The sequence below is a fragment of the Apus apus genome, chromosome 5 (genome assembly GCF_020740795.1).
Source record: "Apus apus isolate bApuApu2 chromosome 5, bApuApu2.pri.cur, whole genome shotgun sequence".
Taxonomy (NCBI): Eukaryota; Metazoa; Chordata; class Aves; order Apodiformes; family Apodidae; genus Apus; species Apus apus.
Genome location: NC_067286.1, coordinates 27,530,784 through 27,556,166, shown reverse-complemented (window position 1 = coordinate 27,556,166; position 25,383 = coordinate 27,530,784). Strand labels below are relative to the sequence as shown.

At 39.8% G+C, this 25,383-nt stretch overlaps 1 protein-coding gene across 7 annotated transcripts in view; it reads left to right on the top strand.

Annotated features, from left to right (window-relative positions):
* The window catches only part of PLA2G4F (phospholipase A2 group IVF), a 28,684-nt gene extending 5,492 nt beyond the window's left edge, over positions 1-23,192 (top strand). The window contains exons 2-20 of one of the 7 annotated variants that reach the window (XM_051620355.1): positions 816-888; positions 3,708-3,844; positions 5,167-5,295; positions 6,728-6,768; positions 7,372-7,414; positions 10,045-10,111; positions 10,377-10,546; positions 11,465-11,578; positions 12,073-12,110; positions 13,070-13,205; positions 14,224-14,360; positions 15,417-15,639; positions 16,216-16,330; positions 17,428-17,565; positions 18,046-18,153; positions 18,991-19,185; positions 19,373-19,539; positions 20,157-20,343; positions 21,592-23,192. In XM_051620355.1, coding sequence (XP_051476315.1) covers positions 816-888; positions 3,708-3,844; positions 5,167-5,295; positions 6,728-6,768; positions 7,372-7,414; positions 10,045-10,111; positions 10,377-10,546; positions 11,465-11,578; positions 12,073-12,110; positions 13,070-13,205; positions 14,224-14,360; positions 15,417-15,639; positions 16,216-16,330; positions 17,428-17,565; positions 18,046-18,153; positions 18,991-19,185; positions 19,373-19,539; positions 20,157-20,343; positions 21,592-21,821 — 2,448 coding nt within the window. In that variant the 3' untranslated portion in view covers positions 21,822-23,192. Of the gene's footprint in view, positions 1-815; positions 889-3,707; positions 3,845-5,166; positions 5,296-6,727; positions 6,769-7,371; positions 7,415-10,044; positions 10,112-10,376; positions 10,547-11,464; positions 11,579-12,072; positions 12,111-13,069; positions 13,206-14,223; positions 14,361-15,416; positions 15,640-16,215; positions 16,331-17,427; positions 17,566-18,045; positions 18,154-18,990; positions 19,186-19,362; positions 19,540-20,156; positions 20,344-21,591 lie in introns of those variants that run through there. The other 6 variants (XM_051620357.1, XM_051620362.1, XM_051620361.1 and 3 more) reach the window with 6 other exon arrangements.
* The last annotated feature ends 2,191 nt before the right edge of the window (positions 23,193-25,383 follow it).

Genomic DNA, 25,383 nt, shown 5'->3' with positions numbered 1-25,383 from the left:
TGTTTGTGAGCCTTCACACAGTTGCTTCTGTCCAGTCTCTGCACTAAATCCCTTCAAGCTGTTTTTTCTTGTCATGTCCTACTCTCCTGCCCTTCTCCTTTATGATCTTCTAGGACTCTGTCAGGCCTTTTTTCGCTCTTCACAACCAGACATTTAGCTACTAATATAGCTTTCCAAAAATAGCCGTCTGGAAGCTTTCAAATGCAAGCATTACATTTGGTTCTATGCTGGTAAAGTGTCATGCATGTCTAGAGTGTTGATACCAGTAACAGTCCAAAATCAACAGGAATTTAAAGTTTGTTTCTTCTTGTTCAAACTGCTGTGAGGTGTGTGTTCCTACAAGAAACTGAGATTCTTCCTCACTGTAAACAACATATGATTTATTGAGACTATGCTGTTAAGATTCTTGCCATGTCTGCTATTACTCAAGCATACATGTGCCCTTTACAAGTACTCTTACTAGCCAAGTGTTCATAAAAGTTTTTGAGCAGCTTCAGTATAAGTCACCCGTCAGCAGGAATGAATTAATGAGCAAATTAAAAATTGATTTATAATTAGGGGAAACCCTAAATAAGGGACTGTGAGGAGTTACCCTAAGATGTCACTTGTTGTACTGAAAAGGAATTGAATTTCCTTCCAGATTTCTTTAGGCTTCCTCCAGGACACTGAAAACACTGCATATGTTCCCAAATTGACTCACTATTAGGTTATTTTGGGCTGACTGGTCTGATCCATTTCTCTGGACTGATAATAGTGTGGTTTTAGGACAGGCACTGCAACTGAGTTACATGCTGAACTTGTTCCTCTCTTTTCAGTGGGAGAAGCACCCTTACTACAACCTAACAGTAAAAGTCCTCCGAGCCAGAAACATCAAGGGTGCAGATCTGTGTAAGTATTTAGTCAAGTGATTATGAAAACAGATGGTTTGTTTAGTGCATAACTGTAACACAGGTAACAATGTTATGGGAACTTCTTAGCTATGCCTAGTGTGTTGCCTTTATTTCTGAACAAAAGCTTATCTTGTAAAGCATGACATGCATTTTAAAAGGCTTGATATGAAGCTAAGCTGCAGATTAGCTCTGCTACTTTGCAGAACAAGATCAGGTAAGTCGTAGTAACCTTTTACTTCTTTGTTCCTTTCTATGTCCAACTGTGGCCTGTTCTGTGTTCCTTTGTTCCTCTGATCATGGAAAATTTCACCCTTTCTGCTTCTGAACAATATTCTTGCACTTGGAAGCAGCACTCTTCAATTCTAGCTTCCAAACATTTATTTTTCTCAGTTGTGGTAGTGCTTCCTTTCATTTGATATTTTGTTTATGTCATTGAAGCCTTGAAGGAGGTAGATAGTTGACTGATTCCACAACACATTGCTTCCTACCGGTTCCTGTTTTTTATATCATGGTATGCATTCCCTTCCTCTTACACATCTGTGTAAAGTTCTCAGGGTTGTTTGGAGCATTTGGATCTCTAAAACACATTTGAGATTTAATTCTTTCAGATTTAATACAGTAAGGTAGTCTGCCTGCCTTAAGCTTATATCTGGCATCCAACATTGAACTACTTGAATGCTAAATGACTGTGCAGGGAATGGAAAACCCTCCTGAAAGGCTGAGGGCTTGAATCATACTTTGAAGCAGAGTTCTTTTTGTGGCACTTGTGTTTGTCTGGAGTGAAGAATGGTTCCCATACTTGCATTATTAAAGGGGCCTTAGCTGGAAGAAGGAAGAACTCTGAGACAATTGGTGTCGTGATCTGCGACCTATTATATTTCCTTTTTGGAATGATTTTAACTTACCGGGATCTGCCGAGAGGTCCACATGCAGTGCTCGCCTCTCACAGAGGAGCAGTGAACTTCGGCACTGACTTTTTGGGTGAGATGCTTGTTCAATGCTCATTAATGTTTCTAAAAACAGCAGCCAATCCCCAATTAGAATTTACGAATACATGGTTTATTGAGGGGAAAAACAAAACAATTTGGGGCAGGAAGCTCAAAGAGGGTAATTAAAAGACATAGGAGCTGTGAAAATATCTTTAAAACACCAAATACCAAGCACGTATGTATGTCCCAATACATATATATAGATAGACCTTATTATTTACACACCCAGATAAATTATCATTATCTATGAGGGGAAGAGGAAGGAGAGATATGCCCGATGCTTGTCCCCTATAGGGTGGCGGTTTGTGTGCAGGTAAGTGAGGCAGGAACACCTTAGGGAGAGAATTATGCCTATAATACAATCCCTTACTTTATTGCTGAGACATTGTTGCAATTTTCCCGCCACTGCTCCTCTCTAGCAGCTGGCTACCTCCCTCATGGCGTCTGAGTTGCTGTTTTCTGGCAGAGGAGGCAGGCAGGAGGGGGTTTCAAGTGCCGCGTGGAGCAGCCATCTTTAAGCCAGTTATGACTGCTGACCTAAAGGGCATGTTATGTTTGTGTGAGGAAAGATCTCGTCCTTCACAATTGGTTATTTTCAGGGAATGGAAACAGAAAGCTCAGCTCTTGGCCAGACTAGATGAGGGTATAGCAGTGGTGGATATTGGCTACTTGGACTTTAGGAAGGCTTTTGACTCTTTCTCCCATTAGATTCTCATATAGAAGCTAATGAAGTATGAGCTAGATGAGCAGTCAAGGGAGTTGGATTGAAAGCTGCCTGAATGGCAAAGCTCAGAGGGTGGTGATCAGGGGTGCAAAGTCTAGTTGGAAGCCAGTAACTAGTGGTGTAACCTGTGGGTCAGTTCTGGGTCCCGTATTGTTCAATGACCAGATTAATGATCTGGATTAATGATCTGGATGATGGGGTGGAGTGTGTACCTTCAGCAAAGCTCCTGATGTTACATGGTGTCGTCCAGAGGGACCTCTACAGGTTGGAAAAATGAGCTGACAGGAACCTGAGGCAGTTCAGCAAAAACAAGTGGAAGTCCAACGTCTGGGGAGGAACAACCGTGTGAACCAGTGTATGCTGGGGGCTGACAGGCTGAAAGACAGTTTGCAGAAAAGTGTGGGGGGGTCCTGGTGTACAGCAAGCTGCCCAGAAGCCAGCTGTGTGTGCTTGCTGCAAGGAAGGGAAACGGTATCCTGGTCTGCATTAGAGGGAATGGTGCTAACAGGATGAGTGAAATGATTCTTTCCCTCTACGTGGCACTGATGAGGCTGCATCTTGAGAATTGTCTAGTTCTGGGCTCTCCACTATGAGAGATAATGGAGCTACTGAAGAGAATCTACTGGAAAGTCCACAGAGACTGTAAATTGACTGGAGCATCTATCATATAAGGAAAGACTGAGAGATCTGGGACTGCTTAACCTGCAGAAAAGAATGAGGGGGATCTTACCAATATGTTCAAGCATCTGTAAAGGAATGTGCTAAGATGGAGCCAGACTCTTTCAGTGGTGCCCAGTGATGGGGCAAGAGGCAGTGGGCCAAGTATCAGCAGTAATATTTTTAAAAAGTTGATCTTCCTCATTTTGAATAGTAGTCTCTTTCATGAAGGTCTTTATGGTTTGAATGAACTAGAAAACAGAAATACAGTTACCTAATGTTCAATTTGCTGCTGTTTGAAGATGTGTACTTAAAGGCTTCTGCTTTACAAGTCCAGCCTTAAATGTGTACGTTTCTGATGCAGCAAGATTTATAAAATGAGCTTCTGGGAATGGCTGTGTTTCATGAAAGTTGTTCTGATGTGTGTCTCTACATTCTTTGCTCTAGTGTCCAAGGCAGACTGCTATGTGGAGCTAAAGCTGCCCACTGCATCTCCCATAGTCTCCCGAACTCAGGTTGTCGACAACTCTGATAACCCAGAATGGAATGAAACTTTCCAGTATCGGATCCATAGTGCTGTCAAGGTAAGGAGTGTACTCTGTGGAGCTGGTTGGGCTACCTTGCATTTGTGTACTGGCTTACTTTTGATACTTCATTCAAAACCAAGGGATCTTTATTACCCTGAAAACTAGTGTTGCATGTTAGGCGTTCGTCTTCCTCAGTGGTACAAAACGCTGTACTATGCATGGCTAGTCATAAGCACAGCAGTTTGTATCTGCATTTATGTAGATTGAAGCTAGAATTTTCCATAGACATCCTTGTGATGCAAGTCAGAAAAGGGAAGTTATGGCACTACCTAGCAGAGTTCAAGGAAATTCCTAGATAAAGCAAGTTTCTGTTTGAGGATTGCTTCTGTTTCTACAGAGTAGCTGTTGCCTTCTTGTAGCTCTACCTACCAAGTGGCTGAGTGAAGGTAATGGGAACTAAATTCAAATTGCTTTGCTACTTTATTCACTCAGTCAAGTTTTACCATCAGTTCCTGTGACCCACAAAAGCAAAATTCAAACTCTTGGAGACAGTACATCTGTCTGCTCTCTGGGGAGGACCTAATAGTGTGTTGAACAAAGTCTTCAGAGTGTCAGTGTTCATTCTCAAAGTAGAATGGTAGAGAGAAGGAAACGGTTCTTTAAAAGATTATTTTTAGTATGGCACTATTGCTTTGAATAACATCCTAGGCTTTGGAATAAGATGCTTATTAACAAGTAATTATCCCCCTCACTGGAGTACCTTTCCATAATGGTGGTGGAATGGCAATTGACTTAAATGGTAAGAAAATTGCAAAATTAGCTGCAGAGTGTGTGAGCTTTTTTTTTTTCCCCCTGCAGGATTGTGAGGCCTCAGTCAGGTTACTGCTGCACAGAGATGCAAATCACTTCTAAGTTCAGTCTTTTCTCCTTGAAAACTGGCTACTGCAAGGCCATCTTTTTTCGGGTGCCATATGTAATCATTGTGTCTAGCTTCTGTTAGACTTACCTGCTCTGAGACAGAGCTGAGCAGGGAGTGACAGGCCTCTAAAACATCCTGGACTGAATCATGCTGAAAAAGTGGGAATTGCTATCGCTTCCTCAGACAAATCTGTTCCTGAAGCTGTTGAAAAGTACTGCTGCATGCATTCACCTGGGGCATCTCTCTAGTTGGGAAGCTCAGAAAATCTTTTAGCTAAACATTGTCAACTAGAATCTTTTTGCTTAACTGTTCTCTTAAGTCCTGCTGGAAATAGTGAATTCTCTTCACGAGTGGGACAGGGAAGGGGTATTGACTAATACATAAAGTGTCTATCATGTACAGCTATTGAGGTTTGTGGAAGTGTCTTCATCTGAGCCTATTTGTTACTGCTTGATTTTAGAACATTCTGGAATTGGCACTCTATGATAAGGATGTCCTGGTCAGCGATGAGCTCACGTCTATCGTCTTCGATGTCGGAGGCATGAAGCCGGGTCAGCCCCTGCTGCGCACTTTCAGATTGAACCCGGAGGTTAGTCCCTGGCTTCTTCCATGTCAGCTGTGACCAGCTGCAGCTTATCATTGCAGAAACCCAGCAATACATGCTGGATGATCTACCTGTGCTGTAGAAGTCAAAAAGGGAAAATGCATCAGCAGGTGATGACAGCATTTGAGATGCTTCTAAAATTTCTAGAGATTTTTTTTCTGTGTGTGTGTTCCACAGTCTTTTGGATGCCCACTTAAATGAAACTTGGGATGACTGCTTTCCTTTAGAAGATGTTGAAACACCTTTTACAGGGAATTGACTGAATGGACATAAACTGGGCTTAAAATGAAAGGCATTTGCAGTCAGTCATTTTGGGGACTGCAGACTGTCTGTCTTGGTCATAATCAGTTTGCAGTGAATAAGTTTATTGGTGCAAAGGTTACCTCTGTATTTAGTGAGTCAAAAGCCTAAGGAAACATTTTCCCTGAGTTATGTTCAGTTACACGTAACCTCTGCTTCATGTGGGTGGTATTGGTGCAGATGGGCTGTTCTCAGTTCCTGTGCACCTGTTTATGGACTTGTAATAAGATAGCTTGTTTTACATAGCTAAAGCCATATTATCAGCCTGATCTTTTCTTGTAACTGCCTCAAACACATTGCTACAATAGGTCTGGATTAAAGGTGAGCTAATGGAGTGTGTTGGATTGAGAAATTGGGCTTTTCATTGCTGTTGGTGTGATCAGAAGCAGACTAACTGGTATGCAGTTAGAGGGAGGTGTTGGTCAGGGTCACAGGCACTCTAAAGGATTTGTGATCATGGAAAGAGGCTTAGTAACTCCCTTGTTCCCACTAACTGTCCTGTTTGTTGGATGCTTAAGGCATCTTGATCAGTAATTATGGAACTGGAAGCTTCAGCTCCAGTAAACTGTATTACCCAAATTGCTGCTACTTCATTATTTTAAAAGCTGTGTTAGGTTTGGTATCAAGTGTTTACTTTGTGCTATGACGGGATAAAGTGGCTGGATCAAAGTCAAAGGCAGCAGTGAGCTGAGTGCAATCTGCTGAGACAGGAAAGGGAGGAAGCACAAAGCCTCAGGTAGAAGGTGTTTGCAGAGATGATACAGTGGTTCTTAAGCCAGAGGAGGGTGTTGATTTTTTTCACATTAGCAGAGTAATGGATCTGAGAGCCACCTCCCACTTGCATTTGCTTGTCTCCTTAAACATAGATTTGACTGGTGATACAACATATAACAACATACATAACAACATACAACATACTCAGGAAGAGAGGAGTGTTTAAGGAACAACAACAAAAGGCATAAATTTAAACCTCCTAAAATTTACCTGAAGATTTTGTAAAAGCAACAGAAATAGTTACTATAGTTTGTAACAGTAAGAAAGCTTAATCTCTTGGAAAAACTTCTCATAATTATTTTCAAGGCTAAGGGTCACCTGTGTCCAACTTTTATTTTCAAAGGCTAATGAAGAGCTGGATGTAGAGTTTTACTTGGAGAAATGGTGAGTCTTACCTGAAGAGCTGAATGAACTTGTGCTCTGCAGATGCATTGTCTTAGTTGCTTTTTCTGTGCAAGAACAGTCTTGTCCATAAAAAGGCTAATGCTTTACAGTTCTCTGTGAGGTTTGCCTTGATTTGCCAATTCCTGATCACAAGTGTTCTTAAAGCTGCAGGCACCAATATTCTCAGGGTATCAAAATGGAATAAAATTTTGCTGGATTTCATGGGAATGGCAGTGCAGCAAAAGAAACAAACATTTTGTGGATGAGTTACTTAGGACTGGAAAGCTTACACAGTTAACCTTGCAATATAAACAATGAATACTTTATCTGATAGTCTCCCTAAGCTCAGCTTTTCTCTAGTTTATCAAAATAACTGAGGTGGGGAGACCTTGTAGCATATGTTTATAGTTGCAGAGGAATTTTTCCTTCAGTATTTTCCCCTCATTGTTCCATTAAGGGAAATATAGTTGGTGTCAGTCTAGTTTGCATAGATATCTCATACTGAGGACCTTTCTCCCCCACCTCTTATGCAGACAGTTAGTTTGTAAAGTAGGATGAAGAAAATTAAAACCAACTCATTTACATTAAATCTTCCATTCACAGCTCAAGTGCCCCTACAGAGGTACTGACCAATGGAGTCCTTGTGGTGAGTACATGGAAGTCAATTAGGGATATGTTGGGATTTACTCCTGAAGGTAGCTTTTTAGTAGGGAGAGGACTAGAATTGTTGAGAATTCAACTTCTGCATCCAAATAGCTTCTACTCTCTTCAGAATTTGCCTCTGTCTTTTAATTTGCTGGTTCAAAAAGCTTCCTCAATTTTAAAAACTTGATACCAACTCATAGAAAGGGTTTTTGGTGTTTTGTTTTGTTTTTTTTCCTAGTGAGGTTGTTTTAAAAGATGGAAATAAAAAATGTCCTTAGGAGGCTAGTGAGTCTTGCAAATGATACTGAGCTTTCTAGTCTAGATGCTGGCCAGTTGCAGTCTCCGCTTCTTATCTTAACACATTATTTCTAAACATTCATCGGTACCATTAATAAGCAGGCGATAACTCTTGAGCCTGAGACTGGGAGGCTTAATCCTGTGGAGTTTGTCTGCTCTTGGAGCAACCAGTCTAAGAAAATCAGTGTGTAATACATTAAAAAAATACAAGTGTTACCAGCTCTTTTCTCCCCCGAAGGAAAAGGACTGAACTGATGTTTTTTTTAGTAAGGAGAAAAGAATGGAAAAGAGTTCATTCATCATTGCTGAAATTTTGAGTTTTAACATTTTTTCAGGAAAGATGGGTGCCATTTAGCAGCACAGTTCTGCAAAGTGTTTCACAGGAGATAGTCTTTTGTATTCCTGTATCCCTTAGCAAGTCAGTCTTGCATTCAAGCAGTGGAGCAGTTTTCTATCTTTTAGATCACTTGTGGCCAATTAAGTATCTCATTTGGATACTTCTCTTCCTGGAAGGGAAGCTGATGATTGAATGGTGTGAGACACTAAATTTCGTGAGAACATAGACAAACCAGAACACAAGGTTATGGCAGAATTTATGAAGTGCTTGCTTGGATCAGAACAAGTTCTGAATAAGTACTCATTACATGCCTTACTAAAAACTAAACCAGTAGAAAAGCTCCAGGTGTTGAGAACTTGTAACTATGAAATATTGGCTCCAAAAAACTCCCCAAAACCAAAAGAGGCCAAAAAGGATGACCCAGGGAACTACAGGCTGGTTAATCTCACCTCTGTCCCTGGTACTGTGTTGGAAAAATATCATTCTGGACATCATGACAAAACAAGTGAAAGCAAAGACTGTCACTGGGAGATGTCAGCATGGATTCACCAAAGGGAAATCATGCTTGACCAATCTGATTGTATTCTATGGTGTTGTAACTGTCTGGCTAGATGAGGGGAGAGCAGTGGATGTCATCTACCTTGACTTCAGCATGGCTTTTGTCACTGTCTCCCATAAGATGCTCATTAGGAAACTGAAGGAGTGTAAGCTGGATGAGTGGACAGTGAGGTGGATTGAGAGCTGGCTGTGTGACAGATGTCAGATGGTTGTGATCGATGAAGCAGGGTTGAGTTGGAGGCCTGTAGCCTCTGGTGTCCCCCAGGGCTCAATATGTGTTTTTGCCTTGTTCAACATATTCATCAACGACTTGGATGAGGGGACAGATTGTATCCTTAGCAAGTTCACTGATACCAAACTGGGAGGGGTGGCTGACACTCCAGATGGCTGTGCTGCCATCCAGCATGACCTGGACAGGCTGGACAGCTGGGCAGAGAAGAACCTAATGAGGTTCAACAAGAGGAAGTTTAGGGTCCTGCACCTGGGGAGGAAGAATCCCATGCACTAATAAAGGTTAGGGGTGGACCTGGAAAGACATTCTGAGAAGAAGGATCTGGGAGTCCTGGTAGATAGTAAATTATCCATGAGCCAGCAATGTGCCCTTGCTGCCAAGAGGGCCAATGGAAACCTGGGGTGCATAAGGAAGAGTGTGGCCAGTAGGTCAAGAGAGGTCATTCTCCCCCTCTACTCTGCCCTGGTGAGGCCACAGCTGGAGAACTGCATCCAGTTCTGGGCTTCCTCAGTTCAAGAGACACAGGGAACTAATAGAGTTAAGCAGAGGGCAACAAAGATGACTGGGGTATTGGAGCATCTCGCTTATGAGGAAAGGCTGAGAGAGCTGGGACTCTTTAGCTTGGAGAAGAGAAGGCTGAGGGGAGACCTTATTAATACCTGTAAGTATCTAAAGGGTGGGTGCAAGGAGGATGGAGCCAGACTCTTTTCAGTAGTTCCCAGTGACAGGATGAGGGGCAAGGAGCACAAGCTGGAAGACAGGAAATTCCACGTAAATATAAGGAAAAACTTCTTTACAGTGAGGGTGTTGGAGTACTGGAACAGGCTGCCCAGGAAGGTTGTGGAGTCTCCTTCTCTGGAGATGTTCAAGACCCACCTGGATGCAGTCCTGAGCAATGTGCTCTAGAGGATCCTGCTTTCGTGGGGGAGTTGGACTGGATGATCTCTAGAGGTCACTTCCAACTCTGAAAATTCTGTGATTCTGTGGAAAAACACTGGAATAGGAAGGGTAGGTTTTGTTTTGAAATAAAAGCAAATTATCCCGTCCTACTGAAACAAAACTTGCCCTTTATTGAAAGATCAAAATAATCCTTAGTGTTGTTTTTACAGCTTGCATCTCTAAACCTACACCTACTGTAGTAGGTGGATTAAGCTTCCACAAAGTGAGATCGTATCTCATACTCAGACCTCGTTTCTTCTTTTCACAGGTTCATCCTTGCTTGTCTCTGCAAGGCACGGTCAACAAAGAGGAAAATACAGAAGAGAAACAGCAAGGTAGAAGAGTTTAAGTCAGATCTACTTTTCAGCATGCTTATTCCTTGCAAGAGAGGGGAGACTTAATTCTCTGTCTGTATAGTACTTTTCTATTTATTGATTTGTTCAGTTAATTTTGCCTTTATTTTTAATACAAAATGGGAGTGGGTCACTTCCACTGTGAATTTTTACTTGTGTCTTGATAGTCTTAGCTACACTTACCAAGTATCTGATATTTGACACTTAAATGCCTCATGTGGTCTAAACTTCTTATTCTAATACACAGGGAGCTTTGAGGTCAAGCTGTCTGTTCCAGGGGCATATCAGAAGCAGTTGTGTATTCCTTGGAGATCAGATAATGAGAAGGATTATGGAACCTCATTTGTCTTTCATATGGATAAAGAAATGTGTCCAGAACTGCAAGTGGAGCTGGAACAAACTATATCTGTCCTACAGGTAGGTATCAGCACTGACTGCTACAAAGTTTAAGGCACAGTTTTGAATAAATCCACTCTGAAACCAGTGCCTTTGGTTCTTAAATATAAAATTGAACAGTCTTAATTTCATAAGGAGGAGGCCAGGGTTGTCTTCAGATGTTCAGGGAGGTCAGTTTTGGGCATATTATTCAGATATATTATTCATATATGTTGGAAGCAAGTTTCTTCTGGAGTACTCTTATGTATGTGGTGCTAGGGACCATCTGTTACAAAGGTTTCTTATCACTTCCAAATACACCTTTTTGATCAGACTTAACTCTGTAATGTTGTAACTGCTCAGATCAAAACTTTCTAGGCTAGACACCTATTTTTCATTTAAAAAAATTTAGTAAAAATGTCAGCCTTTTCATTGGCTCTATGACAAGGGGTAAGGAGGTGAACTTGTCTTAGAATTATACCCTCCAAACCACTTTAAAATCTGTTCAGACTTGCTGATTAAAAAAAATATCCAAATCTGCACTTTTACTACACGAAGATATATTTGCTTTCAGCTGTTGAAATACTCTATAGCAAGTTTTTCTTTTAGAAAGTTGTGAAATGTGCCACTTTCAAAGGTATATTTAGTTTTGTCTATCACTTCACAGTTTCTACAGGTACCTGTGCAGTGTGTGTATCCCCTGGAAATGACTGAATATTCATTGTGATGACTACTCCCACTATGGCCAGATACCAAAAGTGAGAGCAAGGAAACTATTCTGTGGTATTATTTATCCCCATAAGCAGTTGGGCAGAATGAATGCAGATAGTTACCTTGCCTTAGACTTTTGGTAAAGATTTAGTTACAATGATCTTAAGGATTGTTTGCTGTTTTGACATATGAAAGTCAAATTTTTAACTTTTTTCTGGAGAGATCAAATAACATTTTGGTTTTTATCAGGATGGTGTGAACCCTGATATTGAAAAGCATACTACAGTTCTGGGACTGAGGACTATACCAGTTAATTCCCTTCCTATTGGACAAAGAGTCGATAGAATTGTTTCTCTAGGAGAGGTAATGTCAACATTTTGCACTTGTTTTAACATGCTTGGCATAACTTTTTCCCCCATTGCCTACAGGCATTTGGAAAGTTAAGCTGCATATGTTTTTTAGGAGTCTTGTTTTCTTGGATATCTAGAATGAAAGACCGAGATTACTGAGTGTGGTCTTCTAAACATGTTTTAGTTGTTGGTTCTTGCAAAGTAAGTATAAAGTTCGTCACTTCCCAAAGCAAAAAGTCTGTTAGGGTGTAAAAGAAAAATACCAGAGGAGGAGAAAAGCAAGAAGCATGTGGAAAAAATACTTTTGTTCACCCTGCTCACTGAGTATGTGTTTACTTTCTGAGGAGACTATTGAAAATGTCTGAAATAAATGAAAGGAAAAGGAGTTCTAGAAATGTAGTTCTGTGGGTGAGAGTGCTGTTCTGGTTAGTGTCTAGTGATTCCATGGATGTCATAACTTTTAGTTAGTTCCACCTGTGTACTTACTATCAATCCCTCTTTTCACAGGGACAAAGTTTGGATATGAGTTTGAAAACTGAAGAGCGGTGAGTGTGAATGTCAAAGATCTCTAAAAATCAGGAAAGGCTTTTCTCATAGTGAAGAAGCTGAGTGACTCTTCCTGTTCTTCTGGGGAGGGCTGTTGTCTTCCTTGATCTCTTGGGATAGATTAAGGAATAATACCAGTGGTTATTTTTTATCTTTGGTTATTTTTTTTTATACTTATGGCTGTGACTCTTCATTTAGCAGATACTATCTATTGGATTGGTGGGGGTCCTGCTGAAATCTGAACAAATTTTGTCTTTCACTTAAATGTGAAATACTTGATGTTGTAAATATTAACTAGCTTTGTTTAGGTACGGGTGTTTCCCAGAGCGTGTGTGGTGCTGTACTGACAAATAGGAAAGGACATGTCTGTGTGTGAAGAGCTGGAACTATAGAATAGAGGAAGAGTGCAAGAAAGGAGTGATAAGGAAATAACGCACAAAACTGAGCAATTGGCTAGTAAGTTGATAGGGTCATTTGGTATATAGTCAATAACTGAGGGTGCTGCTTCCCCTTTTACAAACTCATAGCAAGGTTATTCATATTTCATTGTCACCTTTTGCCTCTTAAGTTAAGTTGTGATTTGAAATTGCTCTTCCTCACATTTCTCCGTCCTTGTCAATACACTGATTTCAGTTGCTCCTCATTCAATCTTCTTCACCTACCGAGAACCTTTTCTTCTTTTGTGAAGTACCTGAAGTGTAATTTAAATATTATTTGGCATGAGCTTTGTATTTAGGCATTAAGGGAGAATGCAACAGGGAGAAATTTCATTTTTAATTCCAAAAGCTTTTATTACAAAATAGGTGGTGTATAGGCATATGCTAAAACTTCATTAAAGAGCTTGATTCAGTGATTCACATCAGCACGTATATTGGGTGTTCACAGAAATCACTCTTCCCTGGTAATTACAAAGCCTCCAAAATTTTGTTGGTTTTTTTGGTCTGAATTTCCATTTCAGCTCTTGGGATCTTGATATACGTCTGGGCTTTGACCTCTGTAAAGAAGAAAGAGAATTTTTGGACAAAAGGAAGAAAATAGTTTCTGAGGCCCTGAGGAAGGCTCTTCACTTAAAACAGTCCCCTCCAAAAGACGAGGTATTGAACATAGTGCTGCAGTGAAATTCATAAAATCCTTTGTGCTTGGTTGATAATTAGGCATTGTAGGACTAGTTTCCTATAATGCTGTTTGCATTCACCATGGTGTGATAGCTGTGACTTTTCAGTTCTGAAGTCTCAAATGTTATTTCTAAAATTTTGAGGGATGTGTGTGTTACGGAACAGAAGAGTTGAAATTTCACAACGTATGTACGTACTTTGTTTAAACTCTTGTATCTTGGGCTTTGAGCTCTGAATTGTGATAGGAAGGGCTATTTCAGAATGTTTAAATTGAAGCTCAGACCACAAGAACAGCTTCCTAATTGCTGATTAGGAAGACTGTTAGAGTGTTTGTGTGTCTGTGTGTGTATATATATAAAAGTGAAACTCCCTCTTATATCTAGATAGCCTGGTACCTTGCTCGGTGATCTTTGGGTGATAAGAATGATTGGTCTTTCTGTTCCTATGTGTATATTGTGTGGCATGCAAATAAATGTGTGATAATATGCATAATAATTTTCAGTAAGTTGCAGAATATTAGGGGTTGGAAGGGACCTCTGAAAATCGTGTCTAACCCCAAAAGACCAAAAAAAACTAGGGCAGATCACTCAGAAAGGCATCCAGGTGAGTCTTGAAAGTCTCCAGAGAAGGAGACTCCACAATCTCTCTGGGGAGCCAGTTCCAGTCCTCTGTAACCCTCACAGTAAAGAAGTTCTTCCTCATGTCGAGGTGGAACTTCCTGTGCTTGAGATGGAATCCATTGCCCCTCATCCTATCACAGGGCACAAGTGAAAAGAGGTTGTCCCTAAGATGACACTGTGATGTTTTATAGCAAAAAATAGATTTCAATTGCAAAGTAGAGAAAAGAGTTCTGTTGGAAATCAAACCTGAAGTTACATGAAATGTAAATAGAGATTTTATCTTATTTTTAATAAGAATGAGACTTAAATGGGATTAGTTATGTAATTTATGGGAAATTCAAAAATCTATGACTGTAACTCCTGAGTTTCCTCTGCAGGTTCCAGTCGTAGCGGTGCTGGGGTCTGGAGGTGGGATGAGAGCACTGACATCTTTCTATGGCAGTCTTGCTGGGCTTCAGCAGCTGGGCCTTTTGGATGCTGCAATGTATCTGTGTGGGATTTCTGGCTCTACTTGGTAAGTTGCAGGCAGTGTTGATTACAGAAACTTAAAGGTGAATATGGTAGTGTTGAAGCAAAATAAAAATACTGGTTTTCACCCTTGAGTTCTGATGGGGATCCTGAAGAGTCTAAGAGATCCATCATCGCTTCCAACCCATACATCTACTGGTTAAATTTATAGATGAATCTGCTGCTTTTGCAAGCTTGGCAGGTGGCTATTAGAATATATTGTATGAATAAAACAGCGGTGTGTTCCCTCAAGAGCCCTGACTTCAGAAACATTCCCTGTTTCCTTCCTCTTGCCAGGAATATAACTGAGGTGGTGTGTGGTGCAAGTCACTGAAGGTGTCCACATGTACCACCGTGTCACCACCTTCCAAAATGATGTGTGCAGCTGAATAGAGGATTAGCACTGGCTTGCTCTTTGGTGGACTGGAGCCGTGTGCTGAAATATTAGACGTGGCTGCAATGTTTCAGCAGCTCAGCTCTTGAAGTTTGTAGTGAGTTAATCCCTCATAAGTACATAATTTCTTGTGAAATTCTTTCTCTTGAGGAGTTGTGCAACCTGACAGTATAATCCTCCCTTCCAGAGCTTTGTGTGTCAAATTCCCTAATACCTAATAATCATCCACTAACCTTGATTCAGAGAGGGACTTCCAAACAAAAGTAGGCATCTGTTCATGCAGATAGCCAATAGTCCAACCTAGTTTCCCCTTTAATCAGACTTGTGTCCTGATGAAGGCTGTGGCCTCTGTTGCTGTATGCAGTAGCGCCCTCACTGCCAGCCAGTCTCTCAGGGTTGTTGTGGCCTGGAGTTATCTCATATTTATGAACTGGTTGGAATATTCTTGAAAGGTAGGATAGCACTCAGGATGGAGTTTTCCTGTGGGTTTCAGGGTTTTCAGCACATTTTAGAGTTGAGAGATCCATTATTATAGTCTATTTTTAGTTCACAATTATTTTATCTTTTAGCTTGACTTAGTTAAGTGCTACAGCACAAGTTACAGCTAGCTAAAATTATTGTTTGCATGAGGATCTTTATTGTTGATGAGATTAATATAAGCATTTTTAGGTGTTTATCAACATTGTATCAAGACCTCGACTGGTCACAGAAGGACCTTCAAGATGCAATCAGAAAAGCTCAGGATATTGTGTCCAGCAGCAAAGCAGGGGCATTTTCCCCAGAACGACTGAAATACTATTTCCAGGAGCTGAATGCGATGGAGATTAGTGGACGGAAAGTTTCCTTTACAGATTTGTGGGGCCTTATTGTGGAATACTTCCTACAAAAGAAGGTTAGAGTTCACATTTGGATGTGTACTGCTCCTTATTTCCCAGGGGGGAGCTCTTCCCACCCATGGTTTATGTGTCAAGAAATGATTTACCCCTCTAACTTTGGGAGCTGTTCAGGAATGGTGTTGTGGAATAAACAGAGAGTTCTTGTATCTTTCTGCCTTGGTTTTCCCAGCACCCTTCTTTAATAAAGAAATTTGAAGTTACGTAGGTTCATGCAATAGAAAAATGTGGTGTTTATTTGGAATGACTGTTACTAAGTTAATAGCTTTTGTATTGGGCAAGCTAAGCCTGAGAGTTTTGCAAAAAGGAGTTACTGTGCAGTATTTGCTATGCCAATTGAAATCGGAAATCAGAGGGGTGACTAGTTTATTAATAAACACCAGATGTTCTAAATATGCCACTGCAGTAATACTGTGGCAAAAACTAACCATATGCATGGACAGAGGGAGGAAAAGGCACTTTTAATTAGTAGTATTGCTAGTCAGAAATGCCAAGCAACAGGTTCAAATTATCAGAGTATGGGGTACAGAACTTACCTGACTAAGGTGTGCTTCTCCTTCCTTGCTTGTCACCAGGAAGATCCATCAAAGCTGTCTGATCAGCAAGAAGCAGTGAAATGGGCCCAGAACCCCTATCCGATCTATGCAGCTGTCAATGTGAGACCAAATATTAGCAGTGGTGACTTTGCAGGTATGAATGTGGCACATCTGTTTTAATTTGCTAAAAACCGTAACGTCATTTCATCTTATCCAGTTCCTTGGGTAATGAGTAGCTCACCACAGAAAATGTGGCTCAAGCAAGTTAGTATTGCAAAAGGCAATAGGATACTGATTGGTAGAGAGTTACCATCCTGATCACAAATGTCACTGTCATGGCTAGAACAAAGACATGAGATTGAACTCTGCTGACTGCTTCACATGTTTTACTTTAAATGCCTGAAATTTTCAGGAGCTGAGAGGGAAGATTCTTATAATACACAAGTCTGTGTCTGAAATGGGAACTGAAGTCCTTGGTAATTAGGTGACCTACTTTCTTTTATAGTCACAGCTAATTTGTGTAGGATTAATGTAAAAGGATGGATTGGCAACCTTGCAGCATGCATCATCAGAACTGTGCTATTTAGCAGCCTGGCTTCTTGCTGCTTACACAATTACTGTAGAAAATGAAAGCCTAGTCCTATTCCAGGTCGCTTGAAACTTTAAATATGATGCAACAAGTGAGGATTGATACAGTGAGACAGGAACACAAACACTGGTGTCCATCTGTGTATCACTATGAGACTTCCTTGTTTGTTTTGTTCTGGAGGACTGTGAGGGCATGACAATGAATTTGATTTGTAATATTTGTGAAATCTTGCAACCGTAAGGGGACACTTTGATAAGCAGACAATGAATTCTCACACAGTGCAAAAACCGAGTTTTCAATTAGAACTGTAATAATTCCTTAGAGATGATAAGTAATGTGAAGAAAGACTGAGACAAGTGAAGTAACTTCCAGAATGGTTAAAGTGAAAGTAAAATAGGCAGATTATTTCTGCAGATGGAATATTTGTCCTCCCAAAAGACAGGGAGAAAGGAGGTTGTACTTAGTCAATGAAAGCCCATACAAGAGTTTTCAATGATGTGTATGATAGAAGCTCACTGAGAAGAGTGGCAGGGAGATCCATAGTGATGGCTAAAGAAGTGGAGGGACACTCACTTCTGTCTCCCTTGCATGAACAGAAATCAAATGAGTATTTTCACCTGTTTACTCTGAGATGAGTAAGTATCCTGTTGGCTTGTTCTCAGAGTGGTGTGAGTTCACTCCTTATGAAGTTGGGTTTCGCAAATACGGAGCTTTTGTCCGAACAGAAGACTTTGACAGCGAGTTCTTCATGGGACGACTGGTCCAGAAACGTCCTGAGCCTAGGATTTGTTTTCTACAAGGTATAATCTTACAGTAATGAATAAGATGGGGAGATGGAAAGCAGCTGTGCTGCTTTTGGGGCTCATCAACTTAAACTCATGCCTTTTTGTCCCTTACTAAAGAACTTGAAGAAGGGAAAAATGTGAAATCCTTTTCCAAAGATTTAGGTTCATAGTTTCATAGTTTGATGTCCTGAGTTGGAAAGAAGACTCTATTATGAGCTGCCTGTCAAAAACTTCTGCTTTAGGTCTTCTTATTCTCTTGCTATCCTTCCTTTGCTGATATAAGAGCTTTAATCTTGGAGAAATTTCTGCATCATATTATTACATCAGAATTTGTCATGTGATTAACTCAAGGATTTAAACTCAAACATCACCTGTTAGGATAGTAGAGGATAAGTGACAGCCATTTCTGTGACAAATGGCAGTTGAATTATAGGCCTTTTGGTTACACTGTAAAAAGCCTTTTGAGTATTAAATTCTTCCACATTTCTCTTGCAGGAATGTGGGGCAGTGCCTTTGCTGCAAGCTTGGATGATATCTGCCTGAAGGTAGTTGGTATAGGACTGGGCTTTCTAGACTCTTTCAAAGATGTTATCAAAGTTGTAGGTAAGAGCATACATTAAATTAATAGGATTTTTTTTTTAATTCCATGTTTTTAGATGACAATACAAATAATATTAATCAAAAATGAGCCATGTGTAGTTTTCAATATTAAAGGGTGGATTTGTACAGATTTCTCTTGTATTGTGTACTGTTCCCTTCCATCACACATATAGTGAAAAGGGTAATTATAATTTTTTGGTATGCTTTCTCTTCCTTCTCTTTTTAAATTTTGTATTTTACTTAGACTATAAAATTGGGCTAGTTCTGGGAGCTGTCTTAAACACACATTGCAGAGCAGGAGTTTTAATCATGAGAGGAGAAAGAATAGAAGCCGGATTGCTAAGCAGGAGGTGGGAAATAGTTTTTCAGTTCCTAGCTTGGCCTGATTTTCGTATTCTTGGATAAGCTGGTTATGTTTTTATGCAGTTGTCCATTTGTGCAGTGTCTTCCTAGGAGTTAAGAGGAAGTGTATCAAAGGCTGACAGTTGCTTAGATGCATAGTTGTAGCCTCATAGTAACTACTAGGGGAAGGCATTTTTTTTTTTCTGTTTTGCAGCCCTAGTTCTCCCCCTGTGCGTATATGACTCTTGTCTTATGAGGCAGAAGTTGTCACTTGGTAACAAGGGTTTCTTTGTGAGAGTTTGAAATGAGTATGGACATGTGAGGTATCCAGCTATAGAATATGCAGCTCATTTAAATTTCAATACAATACCTTTTTTGTTAGAGGACAAATTCAGCCTTAAGATAGCTGGCTAAATACTGTAGAAAAAAGTTGGACTGAAATGTTGGAGCTGGACAAGCACTTTCTATGTATTTTGCATCCTCCTACGGCTTCTGCAGATGACGGCCGAAGATTCCATTTCCGAGATCCAACACGACTCAAGACACGCTTGGTTATACCTGGGGGGCCCTTGTTACAAATATTTCAGGATTTCTTCAAGTCCCGGGTCACGTGCGGAGAAACCTTCAACTTCATGCATGGATTGTATCTTCATAAAGACTATGTTAACATCAAGAAATTTGTGGCTTGGAGAGGTAAATGAGTCTGTATGTATGAGGGATATAAAATAGTGAGTTAATATTCTCTAACGGTCAATGTTATGAAATGTAAGTAAACTTCACTTTGTTGCACTGAAGTCAGGGAAATTACCCCTTGTTGCTTGTACTGGGAGATGTGTAATGAATCATTATAGTTACTTATGTTACTTGGAGTGTCTTCTAGGCACTCATCTGGATGCATTTCCCAACCAGCTGACCCCCATGGAAGAGAGCTTGTATTTAGTGGATGGTGGCTTTTCTATCAACTCTGCCTTTCCTTTGGTACTTCAGCCAGAGAGAGATGTGGATGTTATCTTGTCATTCAATTATTCCTGGGAAGAACCCTTTGAGGTGAGAGACGTAGCTGAGCATTCTTACATGAAAATAAAAGCACAGAATGATATTGATGATGGCAGCAGATCAGTTAATCTTGAATACAAACACTAAGGAAAGAGTACATGAAAATAAATCCTTACCTCTCTCAAATGTTATTGTCCCATACTTGTACTGGGAATGTCATGAGGAGATGGAAAGTGACAACTGTAGTAAGATTTAAAACTTGTCAGAACCCTAAATAAATTGTTGCCTAAAATACGAGCATTTGCTTGGCTAGTATGGTCCGTATTACTTACATGTATGCTTCTAATGGAAAAGTGGCTATTGGTGATTTTCCACATCCAAGTTATTCCTGTCTGCACGAGTATTTTTTTTATGTGCAGAAAAGTCAAGGTGAATATATTTAGAGTAACAAAACATAAAAAGCTTTAGCTGCAATCTGTTCATTTTTAGTAGCCCTTGTCAGTTCTGCTCTTCATTGTTCTTCTGTATCACCAGCCAGAGGAGTTGTTTCTGCTCGTTTGTCGCTTTTTTTGTGTGTGAAAGTCTTTCTCCCTTTGAGTGTAGTATTTAGATGATCTTAGAGGTGTTACTCATATCCCACTGAAATTATATTTGTTCTTTGACAACAGGTTTTAGAACTGACTCAGAAATACTGTGAGGAGCGGGAGATTCCTTTCCCAAAAATCAAACTGAGTGAGGAAGATGAAAAGAAGCCAAAAGAGTGTTACATGTTTGTGGATTATGATAATCCAAAGGCTCCAATTGTGCTCCATTTCCCTTTGGTGAATGACACCTTCCAGAAATACAAAGCTCCAGGTAAGGGAGCTGTATCTTGAAGAGCTATTTTTACAATCCTTTGTGTGTGTTGATAGGGAAAATTCAGCGGATTCTTTTTCCCTCCTTTAATTCCTCTTAGTATTACCCTGTAATTAGTAAATTGTTACTTTTATTTCAGGTGGAATCAGTTTCCAGTAGTTTTTTTGGAAGTGAGAGTAGGAAGAGAGGCTGATGATTAAAATAATCTAAAGGTTGGAAGACTGAAAAATAGGCAATGTTTTTGCTGCTTTCTGAACCTTTCTGCCCTGATACCTGATTTTGTTACTTCTAGTTTCTCTGAATATATAGAAAAGCACTATAAATCAGATTAAATAAGTTAATTTGTTTATTGGAGATATATAAACCATTAAGTAGCAAAGTGTTGCAGACCAATCTGTATGTCAGATCATGTAAATCAATGCTAAGTAGCCTGTGCCCTTATAGTGTAAAGTGAAGTGATAAACAATCCTTGCTTCATTTAATGTCATTAATATATAAGACCCGCCTTAGTCTCTCAAGAAAGAGCACTGAGATGAAACACAGTTATACCTTTAAGAAAAAGCAGGCAAAATTCAATTTCCTGTTTCTTCTGTGCTGGGAGAAAACAGCATCCTGAATAAAACCCTTGGAATGCATTAGAATGCGCAGGACTGATGCAAGCCAAGGGAGATGTCAGGCACTCTGTTAATCTGTATTAATGCTATGAAGATTGCCAAGCCCTGGCTACATTTCCTTGATGGGGAGTTTCAAAGTGTTGGGAGTTGAATATGACTCAAGACTACTATTTCTATGATAGCAATAAATGAAAGTGTTTTTGGCAATTACTCATCTTCTAAGACTGGTAATTAAATGTTAGTGCTAAAAACATGAGTTTACCACATTTTAACGGAGCTAAACTTCCAAGGTCAGTTAAATTCTCAGGGTGTTAGTGTCTTTTAGTGTAGAACAACACTTCCAGGAAGAATTGAGCTGTTTCCTATTTTGCACATGACATGGATGCAATAAAGAATTTATCACAATGAAGATGTATTTTTGTCCTGTATTTTGGAGTATACTGGAAGCAGAAAGCATAATAATACTTTACATTCAGCTTCCAAGCATTTTGGACCCTGAGCTGAAATCTCTGAGGATGAGCTGTGGGGAAAAAGTTGAGGTTCAACGCAGTTATCTGTGATATCCTCCTTGCAGAATCCAACTAAAAGCTGGGTTTTTTAATTGTTATTTTGTTTTGGTTTTGTCTTGCTGCAGGAATTAAACGTGAGTCAGAAGAAGAGAAATCCTTTGGTGACTTTGTCATTGAGGCAAAAGATTCTCCTTACCGTACAGTAAATTTCACCTTTGAGCCATATGATTTCAGCAGGCTAGTGGAGGTGAATCGCTACAATGTTCTGAATAGCAAGGACACTCTCTTCAAAGCCCTAAACTTGGCTCTGCAAAGGAGAAAGCTGAAAAAAGTCATCAATACATCTGATACATGAGCAGCTGCCATAGCTGAGGATACAGACAGGCTGCAGCATATGAAAGCCACGTGGTTCAAGAGAAAATACTGAAAAGTATAGCTGGCAGCTGCCTTCTTGTAAAGGGAGGAGCACACGTGACACTGAAAATTCATTCCAGTTAACAGATGCTTTTGCAAAAATCCAAGGGATGTACAGCACAACATGGATGTTGCTTTGTCCTGTGGGGAAGAGTAGGGAATTATCTAGCCTAGTATTTTATCTTACAGTGGCTGATTCCAAATCACTAGGAAGGTCTGTTGAAACAGTTCAAGCATGTGGAGAATGATCTTCTGAGCTCCACTGAAGAATCATCTCTCTTTGTCGAAGGTGCAGCAGTGTTTGAGGAAATGCCAATTTCTGGTGTACCTTCATGTCTCTTGCTTTTTGAACCTCCCTCCATGAACTTTTAAAATTTACATAATCTGGCAGGGAACTTCAGAGACATTATGCACTGAGAGAGGAAATGTGGCCTTTTGCTTTCAACTTGATACTGGCTGATGCCCTTGTACTTTCAAGAATGGACAGTCATTATCTGCTTTCCATTTTTGCCCTTCATTGTTTCAAAGATCTCTGTGATATTTCCTTCCTATGCTTTTGAAGGATCATAGCGGCTTTTAGTCTCACAGAAGTTCAACATAGAGTACGTTGCTTTGGTAACCATTTGTTTTTGAGGAAGTAATAGTTCCTTTTTTTGATATTTAATAAAGACACATCATGGGAATGTGTTGCTTCTTCCTACAGTTTGATTGTGATGACCTGATGAAAGTTTAACGATGCCTTAAGTCTCACCTTTCACTTTTTGTGTAAGAGGACAGGAGGCTCCTTTGAAGAGTCTGAATTGGATGTTATTTCCTTATAGCTGGGTTTGCAATTCAGTCAGACTTTTGTTTAAGGAATTTCTTGAACAAAAATTGAAAAGTATATTTTTTAGAAAAAACATCAGTATCCAAGGTAGGCCCACCTTATGAATGTGAATGAATAAGAGTTTCAGATGCGGCTAAGCTGTGGGATGGAATTCACCTCACTTTGCAGAAAGCTCAGAGAAAAGTACAGAATTATGCAGTTGGAAGATACCTACTACAAAGGGGTGGCAAACACTCTTTACTTCTGTGACTTCTACATTGAGCTGAATGTACTGATTCTGTATTTGAAAACTGAGATAGGAGGAAATTTGTCTTTTCTGAAATGATGTAAAGGCCTATGAATGGGGTATGATTCTTGATATAATTCTAAATATGTTTCTCTTTTAAATAAATATTAGTTTTGCTAAAGGGCTTTTCACAGTTTTTCTTAACATTTCATATATTTTTCTTCATTCCAATAAAATGTAAGCAAAAAAAGTCAATGTAACACTTTATTGCATAGTTTCTTTTACTACATCAGGATACCTGACTGTGGGAAAGTGACCTACCTGCCAAGTCCATCTCGGATTGGTGCATCAGAAAGGAATCTCATCATTATGAGACTTCTTTTTGAGGATGCATGACTCAAAATTGAACTTAGAAAAAGTGTTTCAAAAGTGACTACTTCTGGGTGATTAAACTTCCTTGATATCGGGAAGGACGTCTTCTTTATGTCACTTAAGCTGAAATAAGAGAAAAAACAATGTAATGTTATCCTTTTTCTTTATAATTGGTGCCTCATAGCTACCTGGTCTGTGGGACGTGGACAGCTGTCATATTTGCTAAGTGACATATGTGTATTTTTCCACATAAGATTTTCAAGTATTCTTGTCTCAGCTGCCTTTCAGCCTGCCACCATGCCATACCTTTGAATGTTTGTTTGCAGTAGGATGGAAATTTCCTTTCTTCTTCCAGAGTTGTTCCTTTTTCTTTTTTCTGTTCGGAATCTGAGTTGAACTGCATGGTTTGATTTACTTCTACTTTTTTGGTTTTGAGGTCCTTTCCTTATCTCACACTGTAGAGATACACATATTTAGATACCAGCATATAGATGGAAAGGTGGAATGATTTTCTCCAAAATCTCCGATGCGCTCAGATTTACTAAGCATAAGGCACAGCTGCTCTCTTAAATTTTTCCACAGTGGCAGGTCTTCTTCGTTGGTACAAGATCTGGGGCCCTAATAGTTAATTTGCTAAACTGGTGTGTATGTAGCCACCTGATTTGAAACTCCATGTGTTGGCAGGAGCGTTGTCCACCATCATACATTTGTTAAGGGATACTGACAACCCTCTGGGAATCAACTGTGAAGATACCAAAGGAAGTGGGGAGACTGGGTTCTGAGTAACAGCAACTTTTTGGGTTTTTTTACAGCATGTTTGTTTGCCCTGTGGCAGGATAACTTGGGTTATTTTAGTTCTTCAGAAATGTTCATAGTGAATGGAGAACAAGGAAAGAGCAAAGTAATGAAGTTTTATATACATAAAGCCCTGATAAACCTAGCAAAACATGGCAGGAAATTAGTACTTAAATAAGGGTGGAAGACTAAACTACTGCTTATTCTGTAGGAAACCACATGTGATGATCTGCAGAAAATAAGGATTTGCCACCATTCCTATGTAATGAGTTTCCAAAGGGTAAGGAAGGAAAAAAAGGGGTGATCCAATTGGGAACATCATGGGCTAGTATATATAATTCATGGAATTTCTTCATACAGTCCTTGAATGTGGGAAAAACTGGTTGCACAAGGCTGGTTTTGAAAAACAGTGATGAGCGTGTGCTGAGCCAGGAAAGGAAACCTGTTCAGTGTTTACTGCAGGCCACCTGATTGATGGGAGGATGAGCAAGATCATAGCAGAGTTACTTCCTAAAGAGCCTTCAAAATGTGTAAAACCCAATTCCAGTGAGAAATTCAAAGTGATGAAATTGTGAAGGTGAAGAACTGTGGTTTTGATTATGTTAGTAAGAATCTGAAGTCATGCCAGTGAATTAAATTGATTCAGACTTAAATTGCAACCACCTTGCTTTGCTGTCCCTACAGCAAAGTGACTTTAAAGACAGTTTAAAAAAAAACAACAAACCAAAAAAACACTTTTGGTTTTGAACTAAGCGAATGAACCTGGTATTTCAGACTCTTGACAGCCTGGTCTTTCATCTGTGACCACCCTTTAGAAGAACATACTTCCTGCACCTTCAAGACCGCCTGTTCACATAAACAAGTATTACAGAGAAGGTATATCCTTTTGTGGGGTTGTGAGATTGCCATGGGAAAGGACCCATTTGTGTTCACAAAAGTATGTGTTTCTTTTCCTCCACAGAGGGTGACAATGTGATGCTCTAAGGAGCTGACAAGCTTCTCTAGCTGAAGTTTCTTTTCAGCTATAGTGCTTGGCAATGAAGATCTTAGTCATTCATCGCACTTGCTGTTAGTGCTACTCTATGATTAAAAAAAGAATTACTATTTTTTTTGTATACAATACTTTGGGGGATTTTTATAATAAAAATTCTGTTGTGGGTTTTTGAAGGCTGAAGTAGTGAAAAAACAATATATGATGGGAAATGGGATATCGTATGCTGTTAAGACAACAGTGGCTTTCTATGAAGATAACTGCTTGTTTGTCTTCCTTTCCAGTGTCAAACT